At 40.9% G+C, this 20,659-nt stretch overlaps 1 protein-coding gene across 1 annotated transcript in view; it reads left to right on the top strand.

Moving 5' to 3' along the window:
- Positions 1-20,659, top strand: part of LOC122557980 (uncharacterized) — a 188,680-nt gene that overhangs the window by 56,169 nt on the left and 111,852 nt on the right. The window contains exons 12-14 of the mRNA XM_087996203.1: positions 12,661-12,798; positions 14,015-14,179; positions 14,784-14,878. Of these exons, the coding sequence (XP_087852329.1) occupies positions 12,661-12,798; positions 14,015-14,179; positions 14,784-14,878 (398 nt within the window). The remainder of the gene's footprint in view (positions 1-12,660; positions 12,799-14,014; positions 14,180-14,783; positions 14,879-20,659) is intronic.

Below are 20,659 nucleotides of genomic sequence, written 5' to 3'. Positions count from 1 at the left end.
CCGGCACCTCACCTGTGACTATCGATGATACAAATAACTCAGTAAGAGGCCCAGCAATCACTTCCCCAGCTTCCCACAGAGATCTAGGATACGCCTGATCAGGTCCTAGGGATTTATCCACCTTTACCCGTTTCAAGACAACCTCCTCTGTAATATGGACATTTTTCAAGTTGTCACCATCAATTTCCCTACATTCAATATCTTCCATGCCCTTTTCCACAGTAAACACTGATGCAAAATACTCATTTAGTATCTGCCCCATCTCCTGCAGCTCCACACAAAAGCCGCCTTGATGATTTTTGAGGGGTCCTATTCTCTCCTTAGTTACACTTTTGTCCTTAATGTATTTGTAAAAAGGCTTTGGATTCTCCTTAACTCTATTTGCTAAAGCTATCTCATGTCCCATTTTTGCCCTCCTGATTTCTCTCTTAAGTTTCTCCTACTGCCTTTAAATTCTTCTAAGGATTCATTCGATCTATCCTGTCCATATCTGACATATGCTTCCTTCTTTTTCTTAACCAAACCCTCAATTTCTTTAGTTATCCAGCATTCCCTACGTCTAGCAGCCTTTCCTTGCACCCTAACAGGAATATACTGTCTCTGGACTCTCGTTATCTCATTTCTGAAGGCTTCCCATTTTTCAGCAGTCCCTTTACCTGCAAACATCTGCCCCCAATCAGCTTTTGAAGTTCTTGCCTAATACCGTCAAAATTGGCTTTCTTCCAATTTAGAACTTCAACTTTTAGATCTGGTCTATCCTTTTCCATCACTATTTTAAAACGAATAGAATTATGGTCGCTGGCCCCAAAGTGCTCCCCCACTGACACTTCAGTCACCTGTCCTACCTTATTTCCCAAGAGTAGGTCCAGTTTTTCACCTTCTCTAGTAGGTACATCCACATATTGAATCAGAAAATTTTCTTGTACACAGTAAACAAATTCCTCTCCATCTAAACCCTTAACACTATAGCAGTCCCAGTCTATGTTTGGAAAGTTAAAATCCCCTACCATAACCACCCTATTACTATTACAGATAACTGAGATCTTCTTACAAATTTGTTTCTCAATTTCCCTCTGACTATTAGGGGATCTATAATACAATCCCAATAAGGTGATCATCCCTTTCTTATTTCTCAGTTCCACCCAAATAACTTCCCTGGATGTATTTCTGGGAATATCCTCCCTAAGTACAGCTGTAATGCTATCCCTTATCAAAAATGCCACTCCCCCTATTCTCTTGCCTCCCTTCTGTCTTTCCTGTGGCATTTGTATCCGGGAACATTAGGCTGCCAGTCCTGCCCATCCCTGAACCATGTTTCTGTAATTGCTATGATATCCCAATTCCATGTTCCTAACCATGCCCTGAGTTCATCTGCCTTCCCTGTTTGGCCTCTTGCACTGAAATAAATGCAGTTTAATTTATCACTCCTACCTTGTTTTCTGTTTTGTCCCTACCTGCCCTGTTTGATTCGCCTTTGTTCTCAATTGTACCAGTTTCAGATTTAAATCTTTCCTCATTATCTCCCTGGGTCCGATCCCCCAACTAGTTTTAATCCTCCCGAGCAGCTCAAGGAAATCTCCCTGCCAGTATATTAGTCCCCTTCCAATATAGGTGCAATCCGTCCTTTTTGTACAGGTCACTTCTACCCCAAAAGAGATTCCAATGATCTAAAAATGTGAATCCTTGTCCCGTACACTAGTTCTTCAGCCATGCATTCATCTGCTCTATCCTCATATTCCTGCCCTCACTAGCTCGTAGCACCAGGAGTAATCCAGATATTACTACTCTTGAGGACCTCCTTTTTAAATTCCTACCTAATTCTCTGTAATCTTCCTTCAGAATCTCAACCTTTTTATTCCTCTGTCATTGGCTCCAATGTATACAATGACCTCCTGGTGGCCCCTCTCCCTCTTGAGAACATTCTGTACCCTCTCTGAGTACCTCAGACCACTGAGTCCCCTAACACAATCGATCGCTTGGAACCCGACGTATATCTCACTACATTAGAGCCAGTCTCAATACCAGAAAATTGGCTATTCATGCTAAATTCTCCTGAGAATCCATCACCCCCTACATCCACCTCCTACATTTCAAACAGCATACTTATTTGAAAAACATCCTCCCTGTTTCGAACTTATCTTTTCACTTCATAATTTTATGTGTTTCTATAAGATTGCCCCTCATTCTTCCAAACTCCAACAATTATAATCCCAGTCTACTCAGTCTCTCCTCATAAATCAACCCTCCCATCTCTGGAATCAACCTAGTGAACTTCCTCTGCACCCTTCCAGTGCCAGTACATCCTTTCTCGAGTAAGGAGACCAAAACTGCACACAGTACTCCTGGTATGGCCTCACCAGTACACTGTACAGCTGTAACATAACCTCCCTGCTTTTAAACTCAATTCTTCTAGCAATAAAGGACAAAATTCCATTTGCCTTCCTAATTTATCTGTTGCACCTGCAAACCAACCTTCTGCAATTCATGTACAAGGACACCCAGGTCCCGCTGCATAGCAGCATGCTGTAATTTTTACCATTTAATTAATAGTACTTTTTACTGTTCCTCCTACCAAAATGGATGACTTCATGTTTATCAACATTCATGTGCCAGACCTTTGCCCACTCATCTAAACTATCTATATCCCTCTACAAACATTCAGAGTCCTCTGCATACTTTGCTCTACCATTCATCCTAGTGTCATCTGCAAACTTTAACACACTACATGTGGTCCAATTGGAGTTGTGGTCCCCAACTCCAAATCATCTATGTGAATTGTAAACAATTACGGTCCCAACACTGATCCCTGAGGCACTCCACCAGTCATTGATTGCCAACCAGTAAAGCACTAATTTATTCCCACTCTTTACTTCCTGTTAGTAAACCAATACTCTGTCATGTTGATACATTGTCTGAAATGTTGTGCACATTTATCTTAAGCAGCAGCCTTTTGTGCAACACCTCGCCTTTTGGAAATCTGGATACACCACATCTACTGGGTGTCTGTTGTCCACCGCACTCGTAACGTCTCATAGAATTCCAATAGATTAGTTAAACATGACCTGCTTTTCATGAGCCTGCTATTCTGAGAATATCCAGTTTATTCATATTCTCCATTTTCTGTCTGTTAACCAATTCTCAGCTTATTCTAGTATATCATCACCACCAATTCCATGTGCTGTAATATTATTTGCTAAATTCTGGTATAGGATCTTATCTTGGCCATCAAGGAGCACTTGAAATGATAGCTTAGATTTGCTGCTCAATGCATCACAAAACCTCAATTAAGTATTGAGAGTTTTCTAATCCAGCATGTTCTACTGATTGCCTAATAATGATGGCTTTTACGAATCTCTTGACATACAAAAACATGGGATTAAAAAGTTGAATTTGCAAAATATAACCAAGATATTCTATGCACTTTGCCCAAGTGCATCATAATGTCCATTAAGAAGCTGCATGGTGGCTCAATGGTTAGCACTACTGTCTCACAGCACCAGGGACCTGGGTTCGATTCCAGCCTCGTGTGACAGTCTGCATGGAGTTTACCCATTCTCCCTGTGTCTGCAATGGTTTCCTCCGGGTGCTCTGGTTTCCTCCTACAATCCAAAGATGTGCAGGTTAGGTGAATTGGCCAAGCTAAATTGCCCACAGTGTTCAGGGATGTGTAGGTTGGGTGCATTGGTCAGGGTAGGTGTGGAGTGGTGAGGTGGGTTGCTCCTCAGAGGGTCGGTGTGGACTTGTTGGGCCTGTTTCCACACTGTAGGGATTCTATGGAAAAAGCTGAAGTTTATGAATTGTTAACGAGGTTGATTTGATTTGCTACTACTGAGAAAGAATAAGAAGTGTTTTGACAAACATCGAAAGTTGAATTATTTTGAATACAATGAATTCAATACAGCAACAATATTGTTATTTATTTTTCGCAGAGATGGGCTGTTCTACAATTTAACTAATTTTATCAGTTCTCCTTTCAAATTTCATACAGGATGACGCAGAGATTTCATCAGTGCCATTAATCACACTCCAAAAGCTAACCTTGTGTTTTCCACGTACTAGCTGACAATTCAATCTATATTCAAATAGCAGTGTGGCCAGGGGATCATAATACAGTTTTTTTTATAGATTATAATAAGTTTCACATTCTCAGACTTATAGTCTCTCGTTTTTCACAAAAAGAGCCAAAATGTTCCAGAGAGATGAATCATGATTACAAAACTATGAATGCATGAAGGAACAGAGTAAAGCTTTCCACATGTATTTCCTCCCACTCCTCGTAACACAAAAGTAAGGGATTCACATGACTCTACCAATATAATCAGCAAGATCATTTTTAAGTTTAACAGGTCTGGCAGCATCTCAGAAAACAAAATTAATATTTCGAGCCTAGTGACCAACCCAAAACATCAACATTTTTTTTCACCACAAATGCTGCTAGTCCTGCTGAATTTCTCTACCAGTTTGTTTCAGATCACAAACATCCATAGTTCTTTGTTTCATTGTATAAATTTTAAATGGTCATTTATCATCGATATAGCCATTGAGTCATTTAGGACAAACAGGCCCTTTGGTCTTACTCATCCATGTCAATAAGGTTTCCAAGATCAGAAGTCACATGAGTCCAGGTGATAGTCCAACAGGTTTATTTAAATTCCAAGCTTTTGAAGTGCTGCTTCTTTGATGATAACCTGGTGTTGTGAGACTTCTGACTTTTTTCACCCCAGCCCAACACTGGTACCTTCACATCATGATCAGGTTTCTGGAAATGAACTAGTCCCATTCACCTGCAACTGCCCCATATCCCTATAAACTTGTCTCATTCCTGACCTCAAATGTCTTTTAATTGTTGTAATTGTATCCACCTCTACAACCTCCTCCAACAACCCATTCCATGTATGAAACAATTGACCCTCAGGTCGCTTCTAAGTCTTTCCTCATCTCACCTTAAACCTCCAGTTTTGAACTCCCCTACCTGGGAATAAGACTTTGGCTATTCACTCCTCATCCTCCTAAGCTTCAGGAAAAAAATGACCAAACTCTCCTTCTAACTCAAACCTTCAGTCTCGGTAACATCCTTGTAAATCTTTTTTGTACCCTTTCCAGGTTAATAACATCCTTCCTAACAGCAGGACAACCAGGATTATATGCAGTACTCCAAATATGGCCTTACCAGTGTCTTGTACATTGTAATATGATATTCCAACTCCTGTACTCAATGCTCTGACCAATGAAGGCAAATATGCCAAACACCTTCGTCACCACCCTGACTACCTGTTATGCCATTTTCACAGAACCATGTACCTGAAACCCTAGGTTCTGTTCGACAACACTTCCCAGGGCCCCACAATTAACTCTGCAAGTCTTACGAAAATGCAACACCTCACATTTATCCAAATTAAACTCCATCTGCCATTCCTTGCCCCACTAGGCCAGTTGATCAAAATCGCTTTGAAATCTCAAATAACCTTCTTTCCTGTCTACTATACTTTCATTTTGATGTCATCCGCCTCATGTATTCTCATTCAAAGCATCTAGATAAATGACAACAGCAATGGACCCAGCACCAATCCTTGCAGTACACTGCTGGTCATAAGCCTCCAGACTGAATAACAATCTTCTACTATCATCATCTGTCTCCTACTGGCAAGCCAATTTTGTATCCAATTAGTTAGCTCTCCCTGGATTCCATGTAATCTTACTAACTAGAGTCCAAGAGTATGGTGCTGGAAAAGCACAGAAGATGTGGCAGCATCCTAGGAGCAGGATAATCGACGGAGGGCTGATTCCTGATGAAGGGCTTTTGCCCGAAACATTGATTTTCCTGCTCCTCGAAGACTGCCTGGCCCACTGTGCTTTTTCAGCACCACACTTATGACTCTAATCTTCAGCATCTGCAGTACTCACTTTTGCCTACCTTACTAACTAGTCTATTATGCAGAATCTTGTTAAGGGCCTTGCAAAAGTCCATGTAGGCAACATCTACCACTCTGCCTTCATCTATCTTCTTGATCACATCTTCAAAAAAAAAACTCAAATTTGAGACACAGTTTCCCACGCACAAAGCTGTGTTGACCATCCCTAATCAGTCCTTGCTTTTCCGAATATATGTAGATCTTGTCTCTCAGAATCCCCTCCAACAACTTATCCAATACTGATGTTAGACTCATGAGTCTATAATTCTTTGGCTTTTCCTTGCAGGTTTTCTTAAATAATGTCCCAACATAAGCCACCTTCCAGTCTTCTGGCACATCACAATATACAAATAACTTCACTAGGGGTCCTTCAATTTCTCCCTAGCTTCACATAATGTCCTGGGATACATTTGATTAGATCCCTCGGATTTATCTACCTTTATGCGTTTTAAGAACTCCAGCATTTCTTGTTCAGTAACGTGGACTGTTTACTAGACATCACTATTTATTTCCCCAGAGTTGCTTAGTTTCCAGGTTTTTTCACATGGTAAATGCTAATGAGAAATACTTAAGAATAGAATAGAAATTTATTGTCAAGTATACTTTTATATGTAAAATAAGTGAAAGGTTTTATAAGCTGCCACACCACAGTGCATATTAATGACCGAAGTCATTCATCATCATCATAATAATAGTAATGTAAAATTAATCACAGTTCAGTTAACACCTATTAGATTCAGGGAAAGCCGATTGAGGAATGACTGAACACCCTGAAGACACAGTCAGGATGAAACCGCTATTCTGGGACAAGTACACCACGCTGGAACACTGGACCATAAACCTTCACCAAAGACTGCCACACTCAGCCTAGACTACCACACTGGGCCAGGATAAGCCACACGTTCCTCACACTGCCACTGATCTGCCATGTGTCCCTTTTGCCAATAGTTCTGCTCCTTCAGACACCTGGGCCGAGCTGTGGACCTGAAGCCTCAGCTCAGCCTTTAAGTTCAGGCCAGGGGATTCAGCCAAGAACCTGTTCCTTACTCATTGGTAGAGCCCACACTGACGGGAAGCAGTGTCTAGCTCATCCTGGTATGGCTGCTGCAGCCAGAGGCCTGTTCCTTCACCTGCCACTTTCAGGCTTTATAGAAAAAAACAGAGTAAACAGGATAAAAAAAGAAAATGAACAAAAGTAAAATGGAAATAAAAAGAGAAAGGAAGCTGATGGGAATGGGTGAGCTGTGGGCTCAGCTTACTCACTCCGCCACTATCTTCATATAGGATCTCACCCATCTTCTGTGGCTTCACACAGGCAACTTCATTGATCTGCTTCAAAAAGTAGATCATCATCACAGTATCAAATGAAAACATACAGTTACCTCAATTACTATCACCCTATGAGTCTGATCTCCATAATTATGAAGTGCTTTAATAGATCAGTCAAGGCTCACATCAACTGTGGGCGGCACGGTGGCCCAGTGGTTAGCACTGCTGCCTCACAGAGCCTGAGACCTGGGTTCAATTCCTGCCTCAGGCGACTGACTGTGTGGAGTTTGCCCGTTCTCCCCGTGTCTGCGTGGGTTTCCTCCGGGTGCTCCGGTTTCCTCCCACAGTCCAAAGATGTGCAGGGTCAGGTGAATTGGCCATGCTAAATTGCCCGTAGTGTTAGGTAAGGGGTAAATGTAGGGGTATGGGTGGGTTTCGCTTCGGCGGGTCGGTGTGGACTTGTTGGGCCGAAGGGCCTGTTTCCACACTGTAATGTAATCTAATCTAATCTAAACTGCAGCCTACCAAACTGCACTATGTTCTTTGCAATTCGCCTACAGGTCCAACAGCTCCACAGCAGACACCATCTCCCTGGCCCTACACTTATCCCCAGAACAGCTGGATAATAAGGATGCCTATTGTCAGGATACTACTTATTGACCACAGTTCTACCTTCAATACCATATTTTCAAACAAACTCATCTAAACTCAGACCTAGGTTTCACGTCCCCTGTCTGTAACTGGATCCTCTACTTCCTGATCTATAGAATGCATCAGTGAGAATAGGTGACAACATTTCCTCGACTATAATTCTCAACACCTGTGCTCTGCAAAGTAGCATACTCAGCCCCCTACTATACTCTTTATACACTCTGCTAAATTCTGTACCAACTTCATTTACAAGTTCACTGACAACCCCACTGTTGTAGGTCAGATCTCAAACAACGAAACAGAATACAGGAAAGATATTGAGTCCTTAGTGGCACGGTAAGCTTGCCATCTATGGCAGCAAAACAAAGTCATTGACTTCATAAAGTGGAATGGAGGGCATGCCCTTGTCTGCATCTTTGGTACTGAGGTGGAAATGGTTGAGAGCGTCAAGTTCCTGGGAATGATGATCATCAGCAATTTGTCCAGGTCCACTTATGTCGACACGATGGTCAAGAAAGCACAACAAAGTCCTAATTTCTCAGAAGGCTAAGGAAATTTGGCATGTCCACAAAGACTCTTACCAATTTTTATAGATGCTTTCTATCTGGATGCATTGCTGTGTAGTATGGCAACTGCTCTTCCCAAGATCACAAGCAGCAGAGTTGTGAACACAGCCCATCCCATCATATAAACCAAACTTCCATTTGCCTATACTTCCCGCTGCCTCAGAAAAGCAACCAACTTAATCAAAGACCCCACCAACCCAGTTATAATCTCTTCCACCCTCTTCCATTCAGCAGAAGATATTAAGGTTTGAGTAACGTTAGAATAGATTCAGAAACAGCTTCTTCCTCTCTGTTATCAGACTTTCAAAACCTCTCAAATGTTAATTCTGATCTTTCTGTGCACTTTTCCTGCAGCTATAATACTGTATTCTGCACTGCTACCCTTCTGCACTTTGTATGGTGCAATCTGCCTGTATAGCACAAAACATGTGTATTCGTAGTTCCTATTTTGTCCTTAATATACTTGTAAATCTCTTTCGATTCTCCTTTATCTTCACCGCCAAAGTTATTCCATGTCCCCTTTCTGCCCTGTGATTTCCCTCTTAAGTGTACTGGTACAAGCCTTATACTCAAGGGATCCTGGCTGCCTATTCCTGACACGTTCCTCCTTTTTCTTAACCAGTGCCTCAAATCTCTAGTCATTGAGTGCTCCCTATTCCTCCTAGCCTTACATTCACACTAAGAGGAACAAGCTGGCCTTGAACTCTCATGTCACTTTTGAAAGCCTCCCACTTTCCAGAAGTCCTTTTACCTGTGAACAGCCTCCCCCAATCAACTTATGAAAGTTCCTGTCTAATATCATCAAAATTAGCCTTGTCCCAGTTCAGAACTTTAACTTGTGGACCAGACCTATCCTTTTGCATATTTGTTTTAAAACTACTGGAAGTATGGTCACTGGTCCCAAAGTGCTTCCTCACGAACACTTCAGTCACTTGCCTTGCCTTATTTCCCAAGATGCAGGCCAGTTTTACCCTTTCTCTAGAAGGGTCATCTACACATTAATTGAGAAAGTTTCTATGAACAGACTTAAATTCCTCCCATCCAAGCCAATTTCATTCCCAGACTGCTTTGAAACTTAAAATACCCTACTACATTCAATTCTTCTATAACGCGATGATTGAGTTCTTGTGCAACCCCATTTATAGAAAAGAAATTGTACTTTAGAAACAGTGCTTAAGGTATTGGCGATGTAATTGTGTTTACAAATGTTATGAGTTCACACTTTAAAAAGTGTTCCCAATTTGTCAATCGTGCTGTAGAGAATTTACATTGATGAAATCTGTGTTGTAGTAGAGCTACCTGTATTAGTTCAATCCCAAAGTGATCACCCATTTATATTTCATTTCCACCCATATATTTCATTTCCATCCAGCTTCACTGGATGATCCCTCAAGAATATCCTCTTTAAGTACTCCCATGATAGTAAAAAAACGCCATTCCCCATCCTCTCTTGCCTCGCCTTCTGTCCTTCCTATAGGATCTGTACCTCAGAACACTGAGCTGCCAGTCCTGTCCCACCTTCAGCCATGTTTCTGTAGTAGCAATTATATTCTGGTCCCATGTTCCCATCCATGCCTGGAGTTCATCTGCCTTACTTGTCAGACCTCTTGCACAGAAATAAATGCGGTTTAATTCATCAGTCTTTCTTTGTTCTCTGCTGTGTTCTTGCCTGCCTTGACTATTGAACCTGCTCTCTGACATCTCCACTAGTCTCAACCCTCTCGTGTCTCACTACTGTTTAGGGTCCAACTCCCTGGCTAGACCAGTTTAAACCCTCCCAAGTAGCTCTAGCAAATTTCCCAGTCAGCATATTGGTCCTCCTCCAATTCAGCTGCAACCCATCCCTCTTGCACAAGTCACCTCCGTCCTGAAGAGAATCTAATGATACAAAAATCTGAATCCCTGCCTTCTGCACCAGCTCCTCAGTCATGTATTCATCTGCCCTATGTTTATAATTCTATTATCACTAGCATATGGCACCGGAAATCATCCAGAGAATACTACTTTGAGGTCTTGCTTTTTAACTTCCTGCCTAACTCCCTATATTTACTCTGCAGGATTTTATCCCTTTTCCTATTTATATCTTAAGTACCAAAGTGAGCAATGACCTCTGGCTGCTCATGCTTCCCTTTGAGAATGTGAAGAAACCACTCAGATGTTCTTGACTCTGGCACTAGGGAGGCAACAACCATCCTGAAGTCTCACTCACAGCCTCAAACACCTGTCTGTGCCCCTGACTAAAGAGTCTTCTATCACAATTGCCCTCTTGAACTTTGCCATACCCTGATTTACAATAGAGTCAGTTATCGTGCCAAAGACCTGACTGCTGCTGCTGTTTTCCCATGAAAAGCTATCCCACCACAACAGTATACTTGTTTGGAGAGGGGGAACAGCCACAAAAGATTCCTGCACTATCTGTCTACCTCTCCCGGTGAACACTGAACCTGCACCGTGACCATCTCGCAGAAGCTACTATCTATCACTTTCTGCCTTTTGTATGCTCCTTAGTACTCCCAACTGCCACTCCATACAGTCTGAGAGGAGCTGCAGCTGGACACTTCCTGTTGATATAGTCACCAGGGATACTCAACTTCTCCCGAAACTCCCACATCTGACACGAGGACATACTGTTTCACTAACTGCCTTCTCTGTCCCTTTAATAACTAGCAGACTTGGGGAAAAAAAAGAGGTCTTACCTTCTCTTACATTGTTGCTGCTTACCCTGCTCATCAAAGCTCACTATTCACCTCGGCCCACACTGAGACCTTCCAGCAGCACTTCAGCCGCAAACAATCTATCTCAAAAATAGTCAAAACAAAACACAACAATGCCACCCTCTTCCACTTCCCTAAATACTACACTTTGCACCAGTCCCAGCATTTTCATTTCTGCCATTCACAATCCGACTGGGAGCACCTTAGGCCTTGCTTTTGTACTGTAGGCCTGCTCTGTCTCGGGAACCAGGCTCAACCACTTAACTTAATTGATTTAATTCGCTGCCCTTTATGTGCAACAACACTCAGAGAGATTGTTCTAACTCTCCTTAGGCCTGAAAGCAAAAGGAACAAGCTTAAATGTATGCCCTTTACTTACTCAAAGTTTGCTAGATTTTGAGGTCCTAACCTCCTTTCTTACAGACTTTGTAAATTCACATCTTTGTGTACATTCATGTGTCTCTAATGGATATATATTGAAAATGAAAACAGCTTTATAAGTCCTTCCTTAAATTTGTGTGCCAAGGATTAGCCAAACTGTGTGTCATTAAAAGTAGCGCTGAAAATGTGTTGCTGGAAAAGCGCAGCAGGTCAGGCAGCATCCAAGGAACAGGAGAATCGATGTCTCGGGCATAAGCCCTTCTTCAGGAATCATTAAAAGTAATCAATTTGAATGCATGAGAATTATATTGGATTTTGAAGCACATTTACACACTGTTTTTGTAATCCCCTTGTTGGGGACGTTGAATGAAAGGCAAAGTATTGGTTAGTACTTCAGAATCAATCTAAATTACTTCATTGTCTCAAAGCCACAGGTCATCCCAAACATGTTCTAAATTATTTTAAATGTTAAGATAAAAACTGAACCTTTGAAAGTTAATCTTTTCTTTTGTAATATGATGTCACAAATTAAATTAAAGGAAGAATGTTGTTTAAATATTGCTTCTGGAGTTTTCCATCAATTCCTGAGGACAAATAGTGCTGCAGACACGAACTGCACAACGTGTGTGGGATACCTCATTGAAGAAAGTTGGATGAACTGAGTGGTCCATGGTGTCCACGGGGAATCAATGTAAACTGCTTCAAACAGTGTTACACAAACACATTTCCCCAAACCGTTCAGACATATCTGTGAAAATACTAAAGTTGCACTGGGAAATGCAATCTATTGGATACCAGCTTAAATGAATAAGAGTAAATATTTGGAGTGGTCAGTTGCTTCCTTGCATGTAAGTTGATATCAAAAACAGAAATTGCTGGAAAAATTCAGCAGGTCTAGCAGCATCTGTGGAGGGAAAGCAGAGTTTCAAACTTGTTCTGAGGAAGGGTCACTCTACCCAATATGTTAACTCTGCTTTGTGTCCACAGATGCTGCCAGACTTGCTGAATTTTTCTCGCAATTTCTGTTCATATTTCTGATTTGCAGTATTTGCAATTATTTGTTTTTGTTCTGTTAACTTGATATCAAATTGGGTTGGTAGGGGTAGGCTACTCAGTGGCATCTGTTACAAAAGGCAGGAGCTAAATAAATATTCAATTTTTTTGCAGCAAATTATACTGTTTTCCAACCATCAACATTCCACATCCTGTTAGAGACCCGGTTTGGCCTGCAGCTGCAAGTCCAACTAATTCCTCTAATGCAAGTCTACATAACACTAGACCAATCATACAAAGGGAAAACATGCGGTAAGTATTGTATACTTGAATTTGTCATAGTCATTTCAAGTGACCTATAGTCAGAGATAAATCAAATAGAAGCAATTCTTGGTTCAAAATATCACAGGAATAGGATTGACCATTTAGTCCCTCAGTGATCTGGAATCTAACTCCATAAGTTTATCTTTGCTCTCTATTCCTTAATACCTATGCTGAATAAAACTATAAATTTCAGTTTAACAAATGATTTAGTATAAGTTATTTTTTGAGGAAGAGAGTTTCAAACTTCTGCCAACTTTTATGTGTAGTAGTGTTTCCTCATTTTACTTTTGCTCTAATTCTGAGTCTACGTTTCCCTAGTTATAGACTCCACAATGAGCAGAAATGTTTTCTTTGTATCTACCTTATTTCTTCCCCAGGTGACACAATTTTGCACATTAAGATAACCAATTAAGTAATAGTAATACGGTATACAGTAAATCCTCTGTAACCATGAAATCTTAACTCACCAAAAAGTAACAACGAAATTCAGCATCTGCGGACAATCTCGTGTTTTTGTAATTTTTAACCTTTTTTAACCTGTATTTGTAATAACTGCCACACTCGCGAATTTCATCATTTGCAGGGGGTGATAGGACCAGAATCCTCGCACATACAGAGTATGATTAATAATGCATTGCTAATATCATGTTTCTACTTATATTGCTTACAATACTGTATAATTTTATCACTTGCAAATTTGAATATGTACACTTCCAACCCTTTGTATAAGTTATTCGTAAATACTGTCAATTGTTGAAGAACCAACATGAGGCATCACTGGTCACACCCTTCCCATATTTTTTGCTTTTGCCTCTCCTTCCAATCAGCCAATTTCTTATTCTGGATTAGTGGTGCTGGAAAAACACAGCAGTTCAGGCAGCATCCGAGGAGCAGTAAAATCAACGTTTCGGGCAAATTTCTTAACCAGGTCACTTACTTACCTTCAATTTCTATAGATTTCAATGTTAGCTCACAGTCTTTTGTGAGGAATTTTATCAAATAGCCTCTTCATAAGATCCCAATTAAACATTAACTCTTAACTCAGTCCTTTCCTTGTTCTATGTAAACTCTTTCTGTTGTCATTTTTTCTCTAGTTTCATGTGTTCTAATGCTACATTACATCATTATGCTTGTGATTTTATTTTCTTTTTAAGGATGTACACAAATTCTTACACTGAACTTAATCGTATTTTATTTCTGCTAGGTTTCTGTGGGAATTTTAATGATATTCTGTATGATGATTTCAAGGCAAGTGATGGCATAATTGAGGGAACAGCTGCATCCTTTGCAAATACATGGAAAGCCCAGCGGAAATGTGTGGATAAAACAGATCGTCTGGAAAACCCTTGCACTATCAGTGTGGAAAACAGTAAGAGCAAAAAGAAACAAATTCAGGCTGTATTGACAAGAATAATTTAAGGGCAAAACTTTATATTTCTGCATCTTCTTTTTGTCCATTTCTTCTGATGGAGAAAAAGGTGTTAGGTATTTCTGAGCTACTTCTACTTCATGTAAGTTTCAGTTTTTCTGTCATAAAAGTGAACCCATCATCCTCCCATAAGATTTTATTATCTTTGAATTTGGACAGCAAACTTCAGGCTCCAGTATTGTTCAAGAACAAAGGAATCTGGGGGTTCAGGTACATAATTCTTTGAAATTTGGTTAACAGGGTGGTTAAGAAGGCATTTAGCACACATGCCTTCATTGCTTGGACCTTTGTATACAGGAGTTGGGATGTCATGTTGTGGCTGTGCAGGATGTTGGTGAGGCCTGCTGTGGAATACTGTGTGCAGTTTTCTCACCCTGATGTAGGAAGGGTGTCACTAAGCTGGAAAGGGTTCAGAAAAGGTCTACTAGGATGACTCTATAACCCTTAGAATATGTGAGTTATGTCAATGTGACTGGGTATGCAGGGTATTCTTCTGTAAGGAACTCGTGAAAAATTTTAATTCATATCTAAAATTATTTTGCAGAAAACTATGCTGAGTACTGGTGTTCACTTTTAAAAGAACCTGGAGGAGATTTTGCGCCCTGCCATTCCACCATTCAACCAAATGAATATTTCAAGGTATGTTTGTAATGTTAAATAAATACTTTCCATCAGTCTTCACAATAGAAGACACTAACAGCATTCCAAAATTACTAAATAATTAAGGCACAAAAGGAGGAGAGGAAATAAATATAATAACTATCACGAGAGAAACTAACTGGGCTAAAGATCGATAGTTTCCTGGACCTGATTGGATGCATCCCAGGACATTAAAGAAAGTAGCTACAGAAATAGTGGATGAACTTGTTGTAGCCTTCCAAGAGTCCTTAGATTCTGGGAGAAATTCCAGAGGATTGGAAAACAATTCAATGTAACATCTTAAGAAGGGAAGGAGATAAAGAGTGGTAACCTCTTCTGTTGCTTTATGTCAGTTTCAGAATTTCAGTTCATGGGTACCAGCGTACTCCTCTTCACCATGGATGTCAAGTTACTTTACATGTCTATTCCCTCTCAGGATGGTGCTAAGACTCTCCTCCTCTTACTGAAAAAAAGACCTGAACCATCCCATCTACCACCACACTCCTCCACCTTGCAGAGCTTCTTCTCACTTTGAACAACTCCTTGAACTCCCCTCACTTTCTTCAGATCAAAGGTGTAGCCATAGGTACGCTCATGAATCCGAGCTCTGCTTGTACTTTATGTACATGGAGCATTCCTTGTTCCAATCATATTCGGGTTCCTCCCTACAACATTTTTTCAATACATTGATGATATCATTGCTGCTGCTTCCTTCTGTCATTGGAATTGGAAAGGTTTATCAATTTCACTTCAAATTTACACCTTGCCTTCACCTTCACCTAGTACATCTCTAATTCTTCCCTTCCATGACATTTCTGTCTCTACTTCTGAGGATAGGCTACCCACTGATATCCACTATAAACCCACCCAACTTCCAAAGCTGCCCGTAAAGACTCAATTCCATTCTCTTGATTATCTATTTCCACTGCACCTGTTCTGATGATGCTACCTTCTACAGGGTGGCCTCAGAAATGTCCATCCTTTTCCTCAAATGATGAGTCCCATCCACTGTGGTTGACACACCTCAAAGCCATGTCCAACACATTTCCTGTACTTCTGTTCTCTCCCCTTTTCTTCCCTTCCACAACACATAGAGTCTCTCCCCGTCCTCAACTTGTTGCCAACTGACATCCATATCCAAAGGATTATAAGCTGCCATTTCTGGTTGCCACACTAAAGGAAGGATTGGAGACTTTAGAGAAGGTACAAAAGAGATTTAACAGGATGTTTCCTGGATGGGTGTATCAGCTGTAAGGAAAGGTTGGACAAACTTGGATTGTTTTCTCTAGAGAATCAGAGGCTGGGAAACAAACTGATAGAAGTACATAAAATTCTGAAAATCATGGATAGTTGGAATTTATATCCCAGGGTAGAAATATCAAATACTATCAGGGAAAGGTTTATAGTGAGGGGACGGAGTTTAAACGAGATGTGACTGGCAAGTATTTTTATACAGAGCGTGGTAGGTGCCTGGAATGTGCTGCCAGCAGAGATGGTAGAAGCAGATGTGATAGCAATGTTTAAAAGGCAGTTAGAGACACATGAACAGGCAAGAAATAGAAGGTTATGGACCATGTGCTGCGAGACAGGATTAAGTTGGAATGGCCTCATGGTCAGCACAGATGTATGTGGTCCGAAAGGCATTTGCAGTGCTGCACTGTTCTATGTTCATTTCAGCCACCTCCAATACGATGCACCACCAGACACATATTCCCCTCCCCTCCCTTGTCAGTATTCTTCAGGGACCGTTTCCTCCAGGGCACCCTGGTCTACTACTGCTCCACTCCCCAACATCACTCCACCTCTCCACATCATCTACCCATGAAATCACAGAAGATGTTTTACCTGTTCCTTCTTCCTCACTATCCAAGGCCCCAAACATACCATCCAGGTGAAGCAGTGATTTACGCACGTTATTCAATCTAGTCTTCTGTATTAACTGCTCACAATGTGGTCCTCTCGACATTGGGGAGTCAAAATACATTTTGCAAAATACCCACGTTCTGTCTGCAAAAATGACTGAGCTTCTGGTTGGCTGCCATTTTGAAACACGACCTTGTTTCCTAGCCAATATCTCTGTCTCGGGCTTGTGACAATGCTCCAGCGAAGCTCAGCATAAACTAGAAGAACAACACCTAACTTTCTGCTTGGGAACTCTGCAACCTGAATATCTTCATTCCTTTACCCACCACCACAGCCTCTGTCCTATCATCACTGGGCTGCTATTTTCACAGCCCGCTCATTGTCATCTACTTATGGTCCCTATAAACAGTTATTCTTTCTCCCTGGCTTTCTATTATCCATCCATTTGTCTGCCTAACAATATTTCTCTTTCTCTGGGCTCCATCTCCACCTATCATTTTCTCTTTCTTCCATCCATCCTCTCCTGTCTTCAGCTTAGATATCACTTTGTCCTAGCTACCATCTGTTCTGAAGAAATGTCACTGGACTTTTTCCAGCAATATCCATTTTTATTCACTATAGGCCAGTTAATTTAACATCTGTTATTGGGAAATATTTAGAGTCTATTATAAAGAATGTAATAACAAGCATCTAGAAATACATAGTATCATCAGACAGACAACATGGCTTGAGGAGAGATCATGTCTGACTAATTTATTAGAATGCTTTGAGAGTACATATTATTCAACAAGTAGAATAATTAAAGGGAAAGCAGAGAATGTTTTTCAGAAGGTATTTGATAAGGTTCCACATGTTAGGTAACTAAATGGGATAAGAGCCATAGAGTTGGAGGTAGTACATTAGTATGGATAGAGGATTCGCTTATTGATAGAGGACGGAGAGCTGAGATGAAGCACTTTCAGGGTAGCAACTAGTAGAATGGCACAGGGATCAGTGCTAGGCAACAACTATTTATAATATATATTAATGACTTAGATGAGGAAAGCCATAGCCAGGTTTGCAGATGCCACAAAAATAGGTGGAAAGGCAACTTCTGAGTATGACTTGAAGAGTCTGCAGAGGGATGTAGACAGGTTAAGCAAGTGGACAAAACTTGTCAAATGGAATAGAATGGGGAAAATGTGAAGTTATGCACTTTGGCAGGAAGAATAGAAAAGTTGAATATTATTTAAATGGACAAAGATTGCAGAAAGATGTAACACAGGGGACTTGGAAGTTTAGAAGAATGAGCAATAACCTTATTGAAAAATGCCACATACTTAAAGGTCTTGTCAGGGCAGGTGCAGAAAGGTTGGTTCCCCTTGTGGCACAGTCAAAGACCAGAGGGTATGATCTCACAATGAGGTTTTTCACATTTAAGACAGAAAGGAGGAAGAATTTCTTTTCTCAGAGGATAGTGTACCAATGAAATTCTTTACTGAAGAGGGGGCTATAGGAGCTGGGTCAAAGATTGTGATGGGCAGATTTTTAATCAGTAAGGGAATAAAGAGATTTGTAGCTAAGATTGTGGTTCTGGTTGTAAGTTTGCTTGCTGAGCTATAGGTTTGTTCTCAGACATTTTGTCACCATGCTAGGTAACATCATCAGTGAGCCTGGTATTCTGTCCCGCTTTCTATTTATGTGTTTTGGTCTATTGTGGTTGGTGATATCACTTCCAATTCTGTTTCTGTGACATTATTAAATGGGGTCGAAATCCATGTGTTTGTTGATGGAGCTACCATTTGAATGCCAGGTAGGAATTCCCATGGTTGTCTTTGTTCAGCCTATCCTAGGATGGATGTATTGTCCCAGTTGAACGGTGTCCCTCTTCATCTCCAGTCTGAGGATAGTTGAGGATACTAGTGATAGTTGGTCATATCTTTTTGGTGGCTAGTTGATGCTCATGTATCCTGGTGGCTAGTTTCCTGTCCGTCTGTCCCATGTAATGTTTGTTGCAGGTTTTTCAGGGTATTATTCTATCTGAAATTCAGTCTGCTGGTTGTTGGTACAGGGTCCTTTAGATTCATCAATAGCTGTTTCAGTGTGTTGATAAGTTTGTGGGCTACCACGATGCCAAGGGGCCGGAATGGTCTGGTTGTCATCTCCAAGATATCTTTAATGTATGGTCATGTGGCTAGAGTCTGTGGGCATGTTGTGTCTTCTTGTTTAGGTTTGTTGTTTAAGAATTGACGGACTGTGCATATTGAGTACCCATTGTTCTTAAATACGTTGTATAGGAAATTGAGGACATCTCAGAGATGACAACCAGACTACTCTGGCCCCTTGGCATTATAGTAGCCCACAAACCTACCAACAGCTATTGATAAATCTAAAGGGCCCTGTACCAACAACCAGCAGACTGAATGTCATCCACAAAATCCTATGCAAAAGCTGTAACAAACATTACATTGGACCGATGGGCTAGGAAACTAGCCACCAGGATACATGAGCGCCAAAAAGCCACCAACTATCACTAGTATCCTTACACACAGATGAAGAGGGACACCAGTTTGACTGGGACAATACATCCATCCTAGGTAAGGCTAAACAAAGACACTCACAGGAATTCCTAGAGGTTTGGCATTCAAACCGGAACTCCATCAACAAACACATCAATTTACTAATGTCTCAGAAACAGAATCCATCACAACAGACCAAGACACATAAATAGAATGCAGGACAGAACGCTTCAGCGGATGCTCACTGATGATGTTACCTAGCATGGTTACAAAACATCTGAGAACAAGTTTATCAGCTCAACGAGCAAACTTACAATTCAGGGTTACAGGGAACAGCAAATGGCAAAGCAGTTAAATAGATATTTTACATTAGTCTTTATGGTGGAAGATACTGCTAACATCCCATTAATAGTAAAAAATATGGAGGAAGAAACTCACCATTACTAGAGACAAACTAATAAGACTAAAGGCAGATAAGCCCCTGGCCCTGGTAGCTTGCATCCTACGATTCAAAAAGAAGTAGCTGCATGGATGCATTGGTTGTAATTTTGGTTGTAATTTTGCAAAAATCCTTGAATTCTGAAGAAATACCAGAGAAATGAAAATTATCAAGCAAAGAATCAAAGAATCATACTGAACAGAAGAGACCCATTGAGTCTGTACTGCCAAAAAACAAGCCAGTACCTGCACCAGTCTCACTTTCCTACAATAGACTTAAATGTTAAACTGTTATGTCACTTCATGTGCCCATCCAAGTACTTGTTAAAGGTTGTGAGGTTACCTGCCTCACAGCTACCATCCCAGGCATTGCATTCCAGAGCCCCACCACCCTCTAATCATCTCTAAACCTTCTGTCTTTCACTTTAAAAGTTTGTCCTCTTACATAGAACAGTACAGTACCTGATGTTGTGCCGAATACAACACCAAATTAAACTAATTCCTTCTGCCTGTCCTTAGTCTACATTCCTCCATTCCTTGCTTATTTATGTGCTTATCTAAAAATCGCTTCAACATTTCTATCATATCTGCCTCTACAAATACCCCTGACAGAGCATTCCAGACTCCTAGCCACTTTCTGTGTAAAATTTCTGCCCTTCATAATCTCCTCTGAACTTTTCGCCTCACCATAAATGCATGTCTCCTGGGTATGAGACATTTCAATTCTGGGAACAAGATTCTGACCGTCAACCCCATCTATGCATCTCATAATTTTGTAGACTTCTATGAAGTCGCCCCTCAGCCTCTGCTCCTCCAGAGAAAACAACACAAGATTTTCTAGCCTCTCCTTATAGCTCACACCCTTTAATCCAGACAGCACCCTGGTAAACCTTTTCTGCACCCTGTCCAAAGTCTCCACATGCTTCCCCTAATGTGGTGACCAGAATTGAATGGAATACTCTAAGTGTGGCCAAGCAATGCT

This window comes from Chiloscyllium plagiosum, unplaced genomic scaffold (assembly GCF_037043375.1).
Source record: "Chiloscyllium plagiosum isolate Xiang-an unplaced genomic scaffold, Cpla_swu_hap1 HiC_scaffold_18, whole genome shotgun sequence".
In the NCBI taxonomy this organism is placed as follows: Eukaryota; Metazoa; Chordata; class Chondrichthyes; order Orectolobiformes; family Hemiscylliidae; genus Chiloscyllium; species Chiloscyllium plagiosum.
The sequence above is the reverse complement of the archived record's forward strand: the minus strand, read 5'-3'. Positions and strand labels throughout refer to the sequence as shown.